This window comes from Hyperoodon ampullatus, assembly GCF_949752795.1.
Source record: "Hyperoodon ampullatus genome assembly, chromosome: 13".
Taxonomy (NCBI): domain Eukaryota; kingdom Metazoa; phylum Chordata; class Mammalia; order Artiodactyla; family Ziphiidae; genus Hyperoodon; species Hyperoodon ampullatus.
Genome location: NC_136926.1, coordinates 32,495,565 through 32,513,468, shown reverse-complemented (window position 1 = coordinate 32,513,468; position 17,904 = coordinate 32,495,565). Strand labels below are relative to the sequence as shown.

The 17,904-nt window shown below is 48.0% G+C and overlaps 1 protein-coding gene across 5 annotated transcripts in view; it reads left to right on the top strand.

Annotated features, from left to right (window-relative positions):
- Nucleotides 1-920: 920 nt before the first annotated feature.
- The window catches only part of PTPRM (protein tyrosine phosphatase receptor type M), a gene marked incomplete at its 5' end in the record, with an annotated part of 766,253 nt that continues 749,269 nt past the window's right edge, over nucleotides 921-17,904 (top strand). For all 5 annotated transcript variants that reach the window (XM_079718129.1, XM_079718128.1, XM_079718127.1 and 2 more), the window contains one exon: nucleotides 921-993. In XM_079718129.1, the coding sequence (XP_079574255.1) occupies nucleotides 921-993 (73 nt within the window). The remainder of the gene's footprint in view (nucleotides 994-17,904) is intronic.

The following is a 17,904-nucleotide window of genomic DNA, read 5'->3' as shown; positions in this document are numbered from 1 at the left end:
GCGACTCCCGGTGCCTCCGGCCCTGCCCGCCGACACTGCCGTCCGGCGCCGAGATCGGAGCCGCCTCGCCCGCCCGCCCGCGGGACCGCAGGCCGCTGTCCCGCCCGCCGCGCTCGCCAACTCCCGGTGGCCCGTGACCCGGGACAAACTTCTGGTCCAGGCGCGGCCCCTGCGCGGTCACCCTCCTGGAAGCCGGCCGCGAAACCGAAGCTGCGGCGGGAGGGGAGCCGGTGGCACCGCCCGGCCGCCGCTCTCCGCGTGGTGACGCCGCCCCCGCGGCCACCCCCCGCCCGGCTCCCCCCGAGGCGCCGCGGCCGCCGAGCGCCGGGCGCGGGCCGGCGGGGCCGGACGCTCACGCCCTCTAGCGGGCCGCGGCGGCGCGGGCGGCCGTGACGTGGGCGCTCCCTTCAGCCGGCCTGCGGGGCACCGCCAGTCAGTCGGGGAGCAGAAGCCCCGCTTGCAGCCGGCGCGGGCTCGGCCATCGGCGCGCCGCCGCCCGGGGGCTGGCTCGCCTGGCGGCGCAGAGGCGGCGGGCGGGACGCGCGCGGCCACGGCCCCGGCCCCGGCCACCGCGGCGCCGGAGGCTCGGGTCCCGAGCCGGGGAAGGAGAGCGGCGGCCAGCGCAGCCGCCGGCAAGGAGGGCGGATTTTGGCTCCACGGGCGCGCCCTCCGCTCCCTCTCGCAGCGGCGCAGCTCTGAGCGGGGCCGGCTATAGGGCGGGAGGACCCAGGACCCTCGTCCCCGGCCCCGGGAGCCTCCGGAGTTGGGACTTCTGCAACTGTTAGCACTTTGGGCGTCTGGTTCTGGCTTTGGCTGTTCACCCTCCTCTTCTTGCCGCCTTGGAGGCAAAGCTCCCGGCCGCCCTCCGCCCTCGCGCCCACCCAGCGCCTCCGGGAGCAGCCCGGCGCGCACTCAGCACCATGGGGAGACTTGGGACTTGCCTGGCGACTTTGACCGGACTTTTGCTAACTGCGGCGGGGGACACGTTTTCAGGTACGTGGGGCTGCGCTTGCCGGGGCCTGGGGTGCGCGGGCCGGAGGGGGCCCGGGACGCGGGCAGCTCCCGGTGGGAGAGCCCCAGCGGCGAACGGCAGGGCCGGGCAGGGGGCGCGGCGGACCGGGCACCGCGTCTGCCCGTCCCCGCCGCGGGCGCGGGGTCGGCGGGCACCTAGCGCTCCGGCGGGCCGAGTGGACGAGTCCCGGCGCTGGCCCCGGAGCCTGGCCCCCGTCTCGGCCCCCGCCCCTCTGCGGCCTGGGCGCGCGTCGGGGCGGACGGCGCCACTCGGAGTCCCGGGTAGGTTCCGAGAGCGACAGCAGAAAACTTTGCCTGAAGTTGGGAGTTGCAGCCGCCGGCCGCCGGGCGTGGGCGCTGCGCGGTCCTTGCCACGGCGAGCGGCGGCCGGGCCGGGTCGCCGTGCCCGCTGCGCCCGCGCGGTCGCCCGACCAGCCAGCGGCTCCGGCGGCGGCGGCGATCGTCGGTCCTCTCCCCGCCGCCCGGCTCGCGGCGGCCTTGACCCCGACTCGTCCCGGCGGCTGCGCGGCTGCCCGGGAGAGCCGAGGCGGCGTCCTCGTCGGTCCCGGCGGGAGGACCGGCGGCCCGGAGGGAGTGGCCGGCCCGCAGGCCCTGGGCCCCCGTGGCTGTGCCCCGCCGGGCTCCCCCTCCGAACCCTCAGCCCCGCGGAACGCCCGGCCGGGGGCAGCGGTCAGCCCGCCTCGCGGCCCGCGGTGCCGGGTGGGGAGGAAAGGGAGTGGCGGGGAGGTGCCTGCTGCGCGCGGGCGGTCGGAGCTCGGAGAGCTCCTTGCCGGAGGACGCGTGGCCGGGAGTCGGGGGGTCAGGAGGGGCGCGAACCCCGCACGGTGTTAACCTGGAACACACGTGGATGGACAGCCGGCGCCTGCACACTAGCACACTTTCTTTCTCGTGTGTGTCAGTTTCATTAAGGTCCACGTAGAATGGTGGCAATGGGCTTCTTTTTCTTTTAATAAAAAGCCTGCTATTTGGCCTTGAACGTGGGTTGCAAAATAGGTTTCTATGTTTATTCGGGAGGAATGAGTAAGTTGAACTTTTTGTTTGTTTGTTTTTTAAATTTCATGAAGGACGCTTTCACTGACGGTAAAGCGCATATTTTAAAACGTTTCAAACGTTTGCCTCTGGCTGTCAGATCTGTGGAAACCTACATCTTTGCTTTCCCGGAGCCCGAGGGACACGCAGGCGCAGAGGCCGTGCCCCGGTCGTGCCTGAGCCCAAGGACCCTTTGACCACAGTTGGCCGCCGCCAGGAAGCCGAGCGTCGAGTTGGCTGCTCGCTCTATGCTGTCAACTTCAGTAGAGAAATACCCTTTTCCCAAGTTTAATATGTCATTAACTGTCTGGTAATTGCACGTGCGCCGGAGGATTTAACAAATTGATCCACTGCTGTCTGCTATAAACTTGATGCAGATATTGGCCTGCGTTCTTTCTTATTAGTGAATTATGGAGTAGACTCGCCAGTTGTAGAGCCTTGTAACTCATTAGTGTTAGAAGCCAAGGATGTGGGCCTTAGTTGATGGTTTTCTCTTTATTAAGAATCCATAGCTCCCTGCCTGGGATTTGTTTCAAGTTAAGCTGTGTCAGAAAGCATTTGGATGGATTTTCAAGTTGTGGGCAAGGAGGTGGAAAGAAATATTTATGTAGCTTATTTAAATGATCATTTTCTCATCATTAGAAGGGACTTCAGCCTATGTAGTACTGACCTGTGTCCTTGTTAATGCTTAAGTAAATTAATAGTCAAACCAAAAGAGACTTTTTTTTAAACTCAATTTTAGCCAGATTTTTCTTTCAGAGGAAATATGTCATTCTGTTTGTTTGTTATCATACCATTGATTGAACTGTGCCTCCTTTTCATTTGGAAGCCAGAGTTATCCTAGTATGTTAGAGGGTTAAGAGGAAATGAAGGGGAGTATCCCAGAGAGAATGCTTAGCAACGATGAAATTTAAAAAATCGAAGTTGGCAAAATGTGTGTGTGCAAGGATCAGATAAACTGCAGTGCATTATGCTTTTTCTCTCCACTTTGGGTTTTAGGTAGAACATGTGGGAAGCACTCAATGCTTTGGAAAAGTCTTTTTTTTTTTTTTTTTCTTTGTATGTTGGGAAAGTTAATTGTGATGTTATGAGTGACACTGACACTTGTTTCTCTTTACGAGTCTTCTGGACATTGAAATACTTGGCTGCTGTCCCCTGACTTGGGGATCCTTTTAGAGACAGAGGAGCTCGATGGGAAGTGGCTTGAGGGCAAAGGCAGTTATTTTTCCTTCTTGGTTCCAATAAAGCACTTATTACATTCACTGTTTGTTGAATAAATTAGTGATGTGACTTCTGATTATTTGCAAACATTCAAATTGTATGTGAACTGGCTGACATAGAAGGGAGGGAGAGGAGAGATTGTGAGATTGGCTTGCATTGTCCCTTCTTTTGAAATTAACATTTTCATCGCAGATTCTTCTTAGGGCACCCAATGGACTGAATCCCGAGGTTTTATGTAATCAGTGGAGGTTTTGTGTGTGTGTGTGTGTGTGTGTAACTAAGATTTATACACAAGACACTTTGCTATTTCCCCTCTGCATCCTCATATCCTCTTTTGGAATGCATTCAGAATTGATGTGATTGTTGATTAATCATTTCTGGAAGGTACTACACATAATTTGAATGCCAGATATCAGAAATAGAGTGCTAAACATATTGGAAGATAAAAGAAAAGAATTAGGTTTTTTGCCCAGGGGGACTTTTATTTAGTATATATAAACATTCCATTTTAAACATCACTTTCCATGTTTACAATTTCTAACTTGTTAGGCAAAGTATTGGAGGCTCACTTTCTGCCTTCTATCTAGGCTTTGAATGATCATTCAAAATAACTTATGTAAAAAGATATACAAGTAAGAAGCGAGGAAGAAAGTGGAATCATTCTTGCTTCTGCTTGAAATTCTCTTTTCCAGATTGAGAAGCCACATAGCTGGGAAGTCATTCCTCTTTGACCCATTTTCTCAAAAGCCAAGTTGTAATATATCCTATGCAAGGAAGTGTTTGGTTTTATATAATGATGAGACTGATATGGTAAGGTCTGGTAAGCAGGCCTTGGTTTGCAGAAGTAGAAATGCAAATAGATTGGTCCTTTGCTTCCACCTCAGTATTTGGAATAGATTAAAACTTAATATAATCTTGTGAATTTGAAACTCTTCTTGAGAAATTTCTTATTTAAAGTACTCTTTTAAGGACATTTGTGGGAAAACATCCAAAATCTGAATGGAGTCTGTAGTTGAGTTAGTAGAACTGTACCAATATTTAGTTTCTTAGTTTTGGATAATTCAACTCTGATTAAGTCAGATGTCAACACTAGGCGAAGGCGGGCGAAACATGTACTTGAAATCTTTGTACTGTTTTTACAATAAGTTGAAAATTATTTCAGAATACAAGGTTGTACATAACCCTTTACAAAGAGTGTGAATAGATTTGTTTAGCAGTTTGATGTATTTTTTCTTTTTCCGATAACTAGAGTCATGACATTTTATATTTTTATGGTGCTTTAATGAGATTGATAATGGACGTGATGAAAAGATTTTAAGTTTAAATCAGGGTGCATGTAAGAAATATGCCAAGAAATCACTTTAACATTTTTAGTGTTATGTGGTTATGTGGATGTAAAGAAGTATTGCTTGAGCTTAATCAATTGTTCTGATCTGGAAAAATCACAGGTTTTAGTCTCTGATGTTTTCAAAGGGTTATTTTACAGATTTTCAGTAGAGAAGTTACTTACATATATTGATATGTAGATACGTGTGTATGTAATTTGAGTAATTCTAAATGAACAAGTAATGAACAAGTAATCTGAATTATGTCTTCACATGATATGAACCCCACCTGAGTCTCAAGCACAGCCTTTAGTTTTGGGAAAAGTTGGTTTTAGAATTTAGGTACTTCTGTGACAATTAGATAAAAGTTGATGGCTTTATTGGAAATTGTCGTAGTTTTATAACAATTGTAGTACATTCCAGGAATTGATAGGCTGTACATATCTGTTTCAGTAGAGGCACTGTTTTGGATTAAGCATTGTTTTCTCTCCGTTTTTGTTTTAGGTTTAGTTTTCTCGAATAAGCATGTATTATCTAAATATCCTAAGACAGTTTTTAGTTAGGGGTCAGGCATTTTAATAAGTAGTTACATACTTTTTCAACAGTACAACATTTTTTTTGTTTGTTTTGAGGTACGCGGGCCTCTCACTGTTGTGGCCTCTCCCGTTGTGGAGCACAGGCTCCGGACGCACAGGCTTAGCGACCATGGCTCACGGGCCCAGCCGCTCCGCTGCATGTGGGATCTTCCCGGACTGGGGCACGAACCCGTGTCCCCTGCATTGGCAGGTGGACTCTCAACCACTGCGCCACCAGGGAAGCCCAACATTTTTTTTTTTTAAGGTGGTGTCTATCATGCTTTGTAGTTCTAGGATTCTTCTCTTTGAAAACCAACTTTCCCACAAACTTTTCTCCAGGGGCTTCTTATCTTTATGACCACAACCTATTAATAAGCTTATTTTGTAAGTGAGAGAAGTTTTCATTACTACTGTTTTTCAAACTCACTAACGAAAAGTTTAAAGAAGATGCAAAAGCACATAAACCTCCCATCAGAAGAGGATGCTGCTTCTCCAGTTCCTAAGATACTGCCGTGGTTTAGCGTTTAGTCATCAGAAAGCCTGCATTTATACTGTTGCTCCGAAAATCAGTAGGTAGGGCTGGTGTTAGGTGGGGAGCAGGAAAGCTTTAGTCATTACCCTTGGTAGCCTGTGGTCCCCCCGCCATGCAGGGCGGGGGGCGGCTGGCAAGGCCAGAGCCTGATAAAGGGGTGGGAACGTGGGAGAGGAGAACGAAAGAAGAACACAGGCGTGAGAAGGGAAGGGTTGTGTGTGCTCACCTGTAAGAACACAGGTCTGCAGATCCCGGCAGGCAGGGTCGCTTTTCTTCCCCTCTCTTTGCTGTTAAGGGTGAAACGTATGGAGAGTTTAGGGAGGAGGATCAAAAGAGTGACAAACGGGCAGGGAGAGCAGGTGACAATCCTACATGTTGATGGCTTTAGGTGGCCTGGGGGAGGGCGTGGGGTGTGTTCAGCCTGTGCTGCTGGTGAGCTGTGTGTATACCTGTGCTGCTCAAAACCAAGCGTGCCCGAGGGTCACTGGGAGTGGTCCTTCCCGACTTGGTCTCTCTGGCCGGCATGGTGACTCTGATGTCCAAGGCCCGTGGAGGGTCCCACAGCATCCCCAGGTGATCCTGGCCATCTTTCGAGAAACGTTGTTCCAAAAGAACAGTTCTTAAAGTGTTGTTCTTGGACTAGAAGCCTGAGCATCACTCAGGAACTTGTAGACAGGCAGACCCCTGCCCCCTCCCCCCCACCCCCAGGGGGACAGAATCAGAAAGTCCTGGGTGGAGCTGGGGGTGGAGGCAGCAGTAGGTGCTAGAACTAGCCCTCCGGGAGCTTGCGATGCCAGACATAGAGTGTGAGTTCTAAAAGGCCTGGCATCCACATTCTGCATTTTCAGCCTCCCTTGACAAGAGCTGAAAGGACCTAGGGATGAAAATATAACTCACGTCCATGCACTTGTGAACACCCCTGCCCCCCATCAGCGCGGCCCAAGTTATGAACAGGCCGATGGGGTGGTGCTGTGACTCTCAGCCTGTTAGGGGAAACCGCCAGCGTGACGTTTCAGATAATGGTCTTATCTGGGGAAGATATTGGATCCAGCCAGTTGTGAAACGAAAATGAAAAAATGTCTCCTCTAATTTTACTTACCACTTTGTAAAGTTTTAGTTAAATCTTGCAGTCACGATTAGCCACTGGAAATTTCTCTGGGTTGATACTGTGTTTCGAAGATATTTGTTGGCTTGTTGTAAGAAGGGCATAGCCCAGTGCGCTTATTAAAATGATGCTTTTAATTCAAGTGGATGTTTACTGAGCACTTACTGTTGGGAAGGCCCCTTTAGGGGGTCGGGGAGGCATTGGGGTGGTAATGGGCAAAAATCGGAAAGATATAGTTAACTGTACTTTGGAAAGTTGTCCAATTATTGAAAGTTTCAAAATCTACTGAAATCGAAAGAAGCAAGGACTGTCTCAGGCGAGAATGAGAAATTTGCATAAAATTTGGAATTTTAATATGGGAATGTGACACTTTGCCTTTGGAAATGAACTTCACTTCCAAACAGAAAAGAGAAGCTTTTCAATATATATCTCTTTAAAGTACTGATAATGTATTTTAATGTATCTCCTAAGATAGAGCCTCGGTTCTCTGTTATCCACAAAAGACAATCCCTGACTCTCTGTCATTTAATGCTCCAGGTAAACAAAATCTATTGTAAAGTCATTTAACAGATATTTATCTTAAAAACACTGTCACCAGACTTTCAGAGAATCAGTGGCCGGTGGAGTGCTTTCCACGTGGCAGGCAGGCCTCCAGCTCCCTGCCCCTCCGGCTGCCATCCCCAGCCCATCACTAGATGTAGCTGCACCCCTAAACCCACCTGCCTGCGCTGGGGGAAGGCCCAGCTTCACCCGCAAGGCTTCCTGGATGCATCTACTTACAGATGAAGGAAGGCACGCTCTTGATGGGCCTTCACCTGCTTATAACTCATTCACATCAAAAGAGATTCTTTAGTGGAAGTTGCTGCATTAGTCGCACTTCTCAACACTGACCTCAAGACAGCTTTAGACTCTGCCGTGATTTCTTCTTGTTTTTTGGCTGTAGCATAAGTGGCTGCTATTCTGTGTATAGCAGTGGGACTTGGAGAAGTAGTATATCTGGCAACTCAGAGTTCGAGGTAAAGTCTGGTGCCTTCACCATCAGGCCTTTCGGTAATTGACCAGAAGAGTGGCCACGAGCAGGTGTGTGTGACATGTTCACGAGGAATGGGGGTACCGCGCTTACATCTGCAGGAGATGCCTTCTCCAGCATCGCCGGTTCACGTATATAATTCAGGAAGTCATTGAAATTTGCACGGACATCTGGATTCAGTCCATTTTTCTGCTTAAAACTGAGAAGACTCCTGAGTCATTAAAAACTTTTTCTATGAAGCAGAAGGTTTGGGCCCCGAGTTGGAGGCAGGGGGAGGGTGGAGGATCTGATGCAAGGCTGTGTCACTTACCTTCAGGCTGGGGCTCCAGGGGAGGGAAACTGTGGTGGTCAATGATCCAGGACCTGCAGCCGAGAGCAGATGGGAGTAAAGTTGTCAGAGACTTGTCAAAATGGAGAAGGTTTTAGACCTTCCCTTGGAGAAGGAGGCTAGCGTTTAACAGAATGATTTATTTAAAAATACAACAGCCTAAGCAGAAGCAAAGCATTGAGCAGAAACACTTATAGAGCATCGGTTTTTCTTCAGATGGGTGAATGCTCACTTTCATCTCTTTCCTATTCAATATGCAGAAAGCAGATTTATTTCAGACAGTGAAAGGAATATGTTTTCGTTTGGGTTACTGTGGATGTCAGAGGCCCGGTGCTTCTCCCCGGTTCCAGTGGTGGAATCAGAACAGGGTCTCGGGTGGGCTTCTGACCATGGGTGAGGGGGCTGGAACACACCCTTCCTGCAGTCCAGTCTCGATGGGTTCTATTTGATCTCTCTTCTCAGTTGGTGTAGTTTGAGATATTTTAAATCATGTCATAACCACATGCTTGAAGTTGGCTCATTGTGATATTTTCTCTAGATACAAAACTATAAAGTTGTCTAAAGCATTTCTTTTAAAATAAATACTCATGTATAAAATCAAGTTACTGAACAGTGTTTAGCATGTAGTAATCACATAGTAAATTAATAAAGTTAATAAATATTTGTTGAAGGAATGAATAAATGATTGAATAAAGTTCCCTTAGGGAAGAAAAAAATCAAATTACTTCTGCTTACTGCTGTTTTTTTAATCTTTCTATCAAGTTTGATTTTTTTTTTTAAAGCATTTGTAATCATCTTAACAGTAGGCCCAGGTTGTGGGTTCGGTGCTTGATACCCTCAGCAATTTATAGGTGCATAGAGATTCAGTCGCTAAATTTAAAGGAAAACAGTTACCTTTTGTTAATTAAATGTGCAAAAGTGAGCCTATAATTTTATCGGGTATAATAAAAATTTATAAATCAGTTTTTGCCATAAAGTAGAATTTTGGTATAATACTGATCTCTAAAAAAAAAAAAGAAATTTACTATGTGGTAGATTGACCATGTTTCTACTCTAGGGGCATTCAATTTTAGTTACTGGAGTGTTAAAAGAACCATGTATCACCAGTAAGAAGTTTCCATGGCAGGCAATAATAGTATGTATCATCTCCTGTTTTTATTTCTGATATAGAATGAAATTGATTGCACCTGCTCAGAGCTCAGCCTGCACCTTTCCATCTGCTCATGTTTGGTATGCAGGCAGGCTCTCATTCCTTCTTCATTCACTGTGGCATGTTCTCAGGTGATGAAACTTAATAAAATGAGGCTGCTTTGACAACAATCTTGTGATCTGTTCTCCACTTCCTAGACTTTCGACACCTAGGCCTAGGAACGTGGTGTGACATCTCCACGATTGACATCTGTTGGCATACGTCCTGTGTGTATGTTATGGGGGCTCTTGCCCTGTTTTCTCTGTTTGTCAGTTACCATTTCATCCTGTTCCTGTGGCTCTCCCTTTGTTGCTAGCCCCTGTGGGGAGCTTGCTGAGAGGCCTGTGTTACCGGCCTCAGAAGGTTTGGAGTGGGGGTCCGGCCATCACAGTGGGACTTGGATAGGAGGGTGTTGTGGCCTGATGTCAGCTCTGGGGCCCCTGGGGGAGGAAAGGGCAGAGGTGCCCCGGCACATCAGGTGTTCCTGGTTTCAAATTCTGTTTCTGCCACTGAACAGCCATGCGGTCTTGGACACGCTGTTGGATTTTTCTGAGGCTTAGTTTTCTTTTCTGGAAAAAATACCTTGCAGGAGTATCCTAAAGACTAAACAAGTGGACCAATGCCGCGAGGTTAGGAGGCCTCATGAGGAAAAGAGGGACCAGTCAGCTCTGCCATCGCCCCTTGGAGGTGTAACCACACAAACTCCCTGTTTTTCTGTCACAAAGGCTTGAATATTGACAATGTCATATGGTTCAAACTCACAGATCCGCTTTCTGTGTCCAAGGCTTTGTTATTTGAGTTGCCTGGGGGCTCTATGGGTGATGTGTATGTAGATGTGCTTATACACATATTTATGTTATAAACATATGGCCAACATTATGTTTTAAAGGAAAAAAAAAACACTTGAAAAATTATAAAATGACCCCCTCAGAATTGGCACCGTGAAAAGCCAGCACTGCTTAGTGCTGGAAGGCAGTGTTGGAGACCTGCATTGGAATCATCCGAAGCTCTTCTTATAAATGCAGATATGCGGCCACAGAAACTGGTAAAGAAACACCTCCGATGATCTTTTAAAAAATTAATTAATTAATTAATTAATTTAGTTTTGGCTGAGTTGGGTCTTTGTTGCTGCACGCGGGCTTTTTCTAGTTGTGGCGAGCAGGGGCTACTCCTTGTTGCCGTGCACGGGCTTCTCATTGCAGTGGCCTCTCTCGTTGCAGAGCATGGGCTCTAGGCGTGTGGGCTTCCGTAGTTGAGGCTCACGGGCTCTAGAGCGCAGGCTCAGTAGTTGTGGCGCACGGGCTTAGTTGCTCCGTGGCATGTGGGATCTTCGCGGACCAGGGCTCGAATCCATGTCCCCTGCATTGGCAGGCGGATTCTTAACCGCTGCGCCACCAGGGAAGCCCCCCTCTGATGATCTTGATGCTCGTTAAAGTTGAAAGCGTACTGGCAGGACGTTAGCAATGACTCAGAGACCCTGCCCTTTGGAGAATTTATCACAACTTTTCTGACTAGTGTTAAGAAAGCATCTGAGGATGGTTACATGAAGTTTCATATACCACACTGTAATTGACTGGAGAGTATTTCTCTTAAGAAGCAGAGGCTTTCTGGTGTCAGAAGAGAAAATGAATTACAAAACACGGTATTTTATAGAAACTAAGCCACTTTGTACCCGTCTTTCAACTTGGTGACTTCCAGTAAATGTGACATCCATCTGGAATTTTTAGGGTATAATAAAAGAATAAAGATATTTCAGAGAACCAGAACACAGATCATTTTAGATCTTTAGATTTGCAGCTGTGAGCCAAATTTTGAGATGATTCATTCAGAGAAGATAACAAGACACGATGACATTGGGGAGGTAATTTTCCAGCACTTATTTCTATCTGACATTCATTGAAACATGGACACTGTAGAAGAATCGGTCTTAGGGGCCCCATAAGCAGGGGCCAAAAGCGTGGCATTTTTATTGTAGTCATTCCTAAAAGACTTGCTAACCTCAAAATGGGCATCCCCGTCTGTTACAGCACTTGAAGTTTCCACCAGCTCATCATTTTGACCAAGGAAGAAAGGTGCTTGTTGAAATGACATCTCTGGGAGTGGTGGCTCATTAAGTCATCTTAAATATGACATCCCCAACTCGCTACCACCTCAATAAGTTAATATCCTTAGATGTCAGATTTCTCCCTCATAAAATGAAGACGTTTGATTCAAGGATCTGTAGGGTCTCTCCAAATACTTAGACAGTCTGAGGATTGTCACCTGAGTTCACATTAGTTTGTCAGGTAGCACGGTGTAAGGGAATGAGACCTGGATCCTTGGGTCATTTTTGACAGATGAGGATGAGAGAAATGTCTAGAACAGTGGGTCCAATCTGAGACGGCACCTGATGCAGCAGGAAGGTGCTTGTTAACGGGAAGTGGGTGTAGCAGGGATGTTGGAAGGATTTTAGGAGCTTCCCACGTTTGCCATCAGCTGCCTCTGCTCAGATGTGCACAGATGAAGCCTACTCTTTTCCTCCATACTTGGGGATGTAGCTGCCATCCACAGCTGCCACCAAAGGCTCTGCAGCAACAAGGATGTTTAGGCTGAGCTTTTCTGCTTAAACCTTGGCAACATAGATAAGCCTTATTTCAGGGGCTTAGAATTGATAGTAATAAGTGATAACTATATATTGGGCATTCATTGTGTGCTGGGTACCATGCCGAGAGGCTATGATATTCTCAAACGTACCGCTGCCCACTAGCTAGTCAAAGCTTGGCTGAGGTCTTTGGTAGGAGCTTTGGGAGGTAAAGCGGTCTCCATTCCTAACAAAGCCAGGTTCCCTGAGCACGGGGTGCGTGCACTGTATTCTCTCTCTCCTCCCCTCCCCGTGCGCACAGATGCAGGTTGCCTTTTCCTGATTTATGCCTTGATTTGATGACATCCACCTGTACTGAGGTGTGCTCTGTGCAAAAGCATTTCAAATGGAGTGTCGGGTCTGTTAGAAAGATGCTGGGTGATGTTTTATTATGTGATGTAGAATCTTAATAATGACCTGGGGAGCTTCCTTCGGGGTCACAGTTCCAGGAAAAAGTTTGAGTTTCCTGTGATCTTCCTTCTTGTGGACACAGCGAATTGTATAACTCATCACATTTTCCTCTTTACGTGGGCTCTTAGGATGCCAGATTCACATATGTGTGCTGTAGTAGTTAGAACTTTTTTGAACAGAAAACCTCAGTCAAACTGGACTTCATCAAACAGGGGATTTGTGGGCTCTTGCAACAGAGAAGGCTCTGGGTGGCCCAGCTGGTCCTAGTGGCTCAAGGCAGTCAGGAGAGTTCTGCATCTCCTGAGCTGAGTTCTCCAGCTCCAAGCCCAGTGGAAAGATAAATTCCCTCCCCCCAGCCGTACAGACCAGCTCCTGCCGCGGAGCTTGTGGAGTCAGCTCACATCACCTGTCCCCACTTTAACCTCATGCCCTGCTTGGCCCGCCCACTGGGCCAGGCGTGGGGTCCGCCCGCAGGAGCCACAGGGAACAAGAGTGCGGAAATTGAGGCTTCTCCACAGAAACTCAGGCTCTGTTACCCGCTGGAGAGAGTGGCTGCTGCCTGGGCCTAAAGCCGCAAAACACCGAGAGCCACGATCTCTGCAGTAGAACCTTAATTCTGGCTCCTTTTCTGGGCCTGAGTCTTAGTACCCCTCTTCACTTGTCTCACCTCATGCCCCTTTATCATGCTGTGTTTTATATATCATGATAAGTGCATTGAGTCTTTTAGAACTGGGTGGTGGTGGTGATGGCAGAAAATAAATGAGTTCCAGGTCTTAGCATCTGAGCGTTCAGAACGCAACTTCTGTGTATGTGCGCTTCTTTTACGTCCTAGTGACACCAGGAACACGGTCTCAGCTCATTAGCAATGAAGAATACAGCTGTGGGAAGACGTCAGGGAGGTTATGATAGCCGAGTTCAGTAGTTCCCCAACTTATTGTTTAAAGCATCAAAACCTTTTGGTTAAGCAAAATCTTACATAGGTAGAAAAGCATAAAAATCTTTTGGTTAAACAAAATTTGATGTGGGCAGGTTTAAAAAATGACTCTCCAAATTGGAAAGCCGGGTGTCTGTTGAGCTACTGCCCAGTAACAGATGCCCCCAGGCTTGGTGGCTTAAACAACAGCCATCTACTGTTTTTCCCGTTCAGTGGAGGGGACGCGTGTCTGCTGATCTGAACTGGGATTGTGTGCTTTCTGTATATGTCTCTACTCAGCTGACCCTGGCCGGGCATCTGCTGATATTTTGGGGTTGGCTGGCTGCAGGCTGGTCTAGGATTGGCCTCGGCTGGGCTCCCCTTCACGTGGTCCTCCACCCTCCAGCAGGGAGAGTTTCCAAAGAGAGCAGAGGGTTGCCAAGGCCTCTTGGCTTACGCTTGGGGAGGGCACATTGTCACCTCTGCCTCATCCTTCTGGTCACAGCCAGTCACACAGCCAGTCAGGAATCTAGGGTGGGGAAATAGACCTCACCCTTGGTGTGCGGGGTGGCAGGGCCACATTGTGAAGTGTGGACACAAGGACAAGGGGAGAATGGGGCCCTACACAGGGCTCTGCCAGGCCCCAGGGCCTGCGTCCCGAGATGCCTCTGCTTTTCAGAACACAGTTGGGAAATCATTGGCACATGAAAAAAGGGAATATAGAATTGCAAGACCTGCGTTCAAGGGCCCACCGGCCACTTGCCATCCTCCGAGGGGAAGCTTTTGAACTCGGTGAACCCAGTTCCTTATCTGTAAAGAGGGTCATTCTGGGATATTCTGATTCAGAGGTTGGCTTCAGAGATCGCATATGTTAATGGATGGTATACAAGAAACTTTTACAAGCTGCTGTGTCTCTGGGTGTATTCTGGAGGTGATTAGAGTTTGCTTAAACCTGAGTTCTCATCCTGGCTGTGTCATTCATCAGCGGGACAGTCACTTGGCTTCTCTGAGGCTGGTTTCTTCATCTGTGGAGAGCGCTGCTGTCTGGTCACCCTGGGGAGAACACAGCGCCCCGTCTGTAAGAGCCGCAGCCCCTGTTCTTCTTAGAGGCCTGTGACCACAGCATAACCTTGAGCCGTTGTCTGGTGTGTTTCCTTTATGTCTGCAAGCCCCAAAGGGTGTGGGTTCCCAAGCCCCAGGTTTTCTTTGATTTGTAATCCGATTTATCAGCTTATTGCTACGTCCTCTGGCTTCTCAGGAGCAAGGGAAGAGGAAATAGGAATATTTCGTGCCACTAGGTATCGGTCCTTCACGTGTTGGTTGCCTCCCAAAACAGTCTTGTCAGGTGAAATGGTGGCTGTCATTTGATGGTTTTTTGGAACTGAGGCCCCGACATTTCAGGATGTGGCACAGACAGTGGGTACAGCTCTTTGTGCATCCCAGGGGACTCCATCCCTCCAGAGCCTCTGGGGCCCGAAGCACAAGTCATAATTTTTAAGTGTGCTTAAGTATTTGGTACAGTTTCTCATTTTGGTGTTAAAGACGATTGTAAAGTTGGTGTAACCCAGCAGTGCACTGTAGCTACTGCTATTTTATAGCCTCTGAAATAGCAAATGAGAAGGAAATGTACTTAGCTTCTAAGTAACTTGTACGAAATGAATGGATGAGAGACGTTATCCATATTTTTCACAAGCAGAGGAGGGGTGAATGCTGTTTTCTCCATGGTTTGAAATCCTCTGGATAGAATTGTATTTTTGTAATTTCTTGTGTTTTGCATTTGGAGATTGGATTGAGGTGAAAAGTGTAAAAACCTTCACAAAGCTCTTGTCTGTGTGTGTTCCTGGTCTTGGGCAAAATGCCACTAAGGTCAGTGAGATTTCATTTAAGACTTTTCACCTCAGGTGGAGGTGAACAGGCCTTTGGAGATTGTTGTTAATCACCTTCTTTAGAACAAATTGCATTTGCTTTTGAGGTTGGACAAAGGCAAAGATAGCACGTAGATCCCTATTGGAAGATTGAAAACACTTCAATGAGTCAGGTCTGATTGCAATCATCACGGGAATTATTTGGTATATAATAGTTTACAAGGGTTAGGTACTTTGCTTATTTAAATCACTTTTTTTGTTGCAGCGTCATTGGGGAGATCTATGCCAAAATAAAGCGTGCATTAATAAAAGTAGAATAAGTGAATATTAAGAGGTTATTAGCATCTTACAGAGTGATTTTTAAGAAATTATGGATTTAGGGTTTTTTTAACAGAAGTATTTGTGAAGTGATTGTCATTGTTAACAGATGCAAATTTACATGTAAGTACCTATTTTGGAAAGATTCCTGAGCAGCTGGAGGTAAAATGAGGGGGTCTGTCCATTGCTAGGGATGAGGGAGAAGCCAGGACTGGACCTTGGGATTCTGATGTTTGGTTCTACCCCCAGGTGGCACGTGATTTGGGTCAGGTCTCCTAACTGTGACTCAGGTCCCAGAAGAATAAAATAGATATTATAATAACTCCTTCGTGTGCCTAAATTATGAGGCTCAGATTAAATAATTTATACATTTGCTTTCTCAGCTGCAAAGTCTTGGCCGCTTGTGGTCAGCACACACCCTGGGTTGGCTCTGGCTCGGGGTTGCAGCCTGAATCAGGACCTTCTGGGGGGCTAATCTGTGTGCCTGCAACCCCCCTCCCAGGCTGGCGTTTAGTGAAAATCAAAAAGCTGCCAGCACCACGTGGTTGCCCTTTTGCTCTTTATAGATGGGAAACTGCTGTTAAGTTGGCCTTTTTTCTTCTTGGGATGCTTTCTGAGTGCATCCTGTTTGTTCTCTTCTGGACCAGCCCTCATGTGCCAGGATTATCATTGATGCCTCAGTTCTGTGGACTGAACCCGAACATGGGGTGAGGCACCTTCCATGGTGGGGAGGATAGTTCAAGAGTTGTTTGTAGGGCATCCTTTTCCAGAAACGAATAATTATCGAGGAAAGAAAAGGAAGAAAAAAAAAAAAAAGAAAAAGAAATTATCGAGGACTAAGCCTGGACTGAGGCAAGATGAAGTCCTCCGCCAGAGGAAGTGGCTGTGGCCTCGAGGGTGACTCGTGGGCTGCTTTGTGCTCAGCCCTTGGGGTCCAAGGGTGTCCAAGATGAGGGCTGGCTCACAGGCACCCACAGAAAAACTCGATGGGCACAGGCAGGCGGAGGGCTGGCCTGCAGGGAGATTGAAGCTGACTCTGCAGGCAGGGAGACCCTTGAGGGCAGCTCCCCAGCCCACAGGGGTGGGTGTTGGTAGAGATAGGACCCCCCAGGGGGCCTGTGGGCACTCCTAGGTGCTATTCAGAGGGAAGGGAGAGAAGTGACTTCCAAATATCATCTTTAAATGTTTGGGTTTGTTTGTTTTTTCTCTTTAAATGGCATGTCTCCTAAGCAATTAAGTTTTTGAGGTGGTGGTTGTCTACCTAGAGTAGATGCAGAAGGGAAAAGGCCGGGGGAGTTGGGGAGAGGAACCCACTCTTCATAAGTTTTTAAATTGGAAGATCATTTTGTGGCTGACGTGGTGTCTCTCCCTCTGTCCCCAGGCTGTGGGGCCTGTTTGCTGCTGTGTTTAAGGGTCTCTGTGCGGGGTGGGAGTTTGGCCACAAGTAGGAAAATGTGGGGTGTTAGGGAACATTCAGGAACCAATAATTTCTTCTTTATTACCACACTTGGTATCACTGTCCCAGGCTTTCTCTTTTTCCTTTTCTTCCTTCCTCCTTCATCTACATCTCCTGTAATAGGTGGGTTTTCAAAGAAAGTGGTGAACAGGTAGCTGTATCCCGCTGGACCATCATCCCTTTTATTGTTGAGAAATTATCAGTGACAGGCTACTTGGTGTCCTGTTCCTCCTCTGAAGGGTAAGGACAGGACAGAGGGTGTTGGTCCCAACAGAGAGAAGTGGTAAGTGAAAGCATGACCACGGCCACGCCTGTCAGGCACTGATGGGTGCTTTCTCTGTTTTATTTCTAATCAGCACAGCAGTTCTTAAGGGTTAAAAGATTATAATACAACGAAGGGACAACCAATGGTTATTGAATACTTAAAATGTCTAGGCATTATTCTAAGTGCTTTTTATATGTATCACCTGGTTTAATACTGATAAGCACCTAAATGATCCCCATTTCACAGGCCAAGGAGTAAGCTCAGAGGCTAAGCAAAGGGGCCTAGCTCAGGCACGTTGCACAGGCAAAGCCTGAGTCTGAAGCCTCCGAGCCACAGAACCCGCCAGTTCTTTGTATCCGACACAGTCAGAATCCCCCTGCACACACCAAGGATGTAACCTGCTTCTATTTCAAGGCTCTGCATCTCTTTCTTTGTATCCCTTTGTTTGGTTCGCTGGGAGTCCAGGAGGGTGGACGGATGCTTCAGGCGGACAGGGCAGTGGTCCCTGAATGACAGGCTGAAGGAATGGAGGAGAATCCCAGCTCTCGGGATGACTTTCCCAACAGAGTCAACGGGTGGATTTACTCATTCTGGAGACAGTGTTGTAACATAACCAGCAAAAGTGGTAAGAGTCAGGAACAAGGTTTGCAAAACTGGTAAGAGTCAGGAACAAGGTTTAGATCCTGCTTT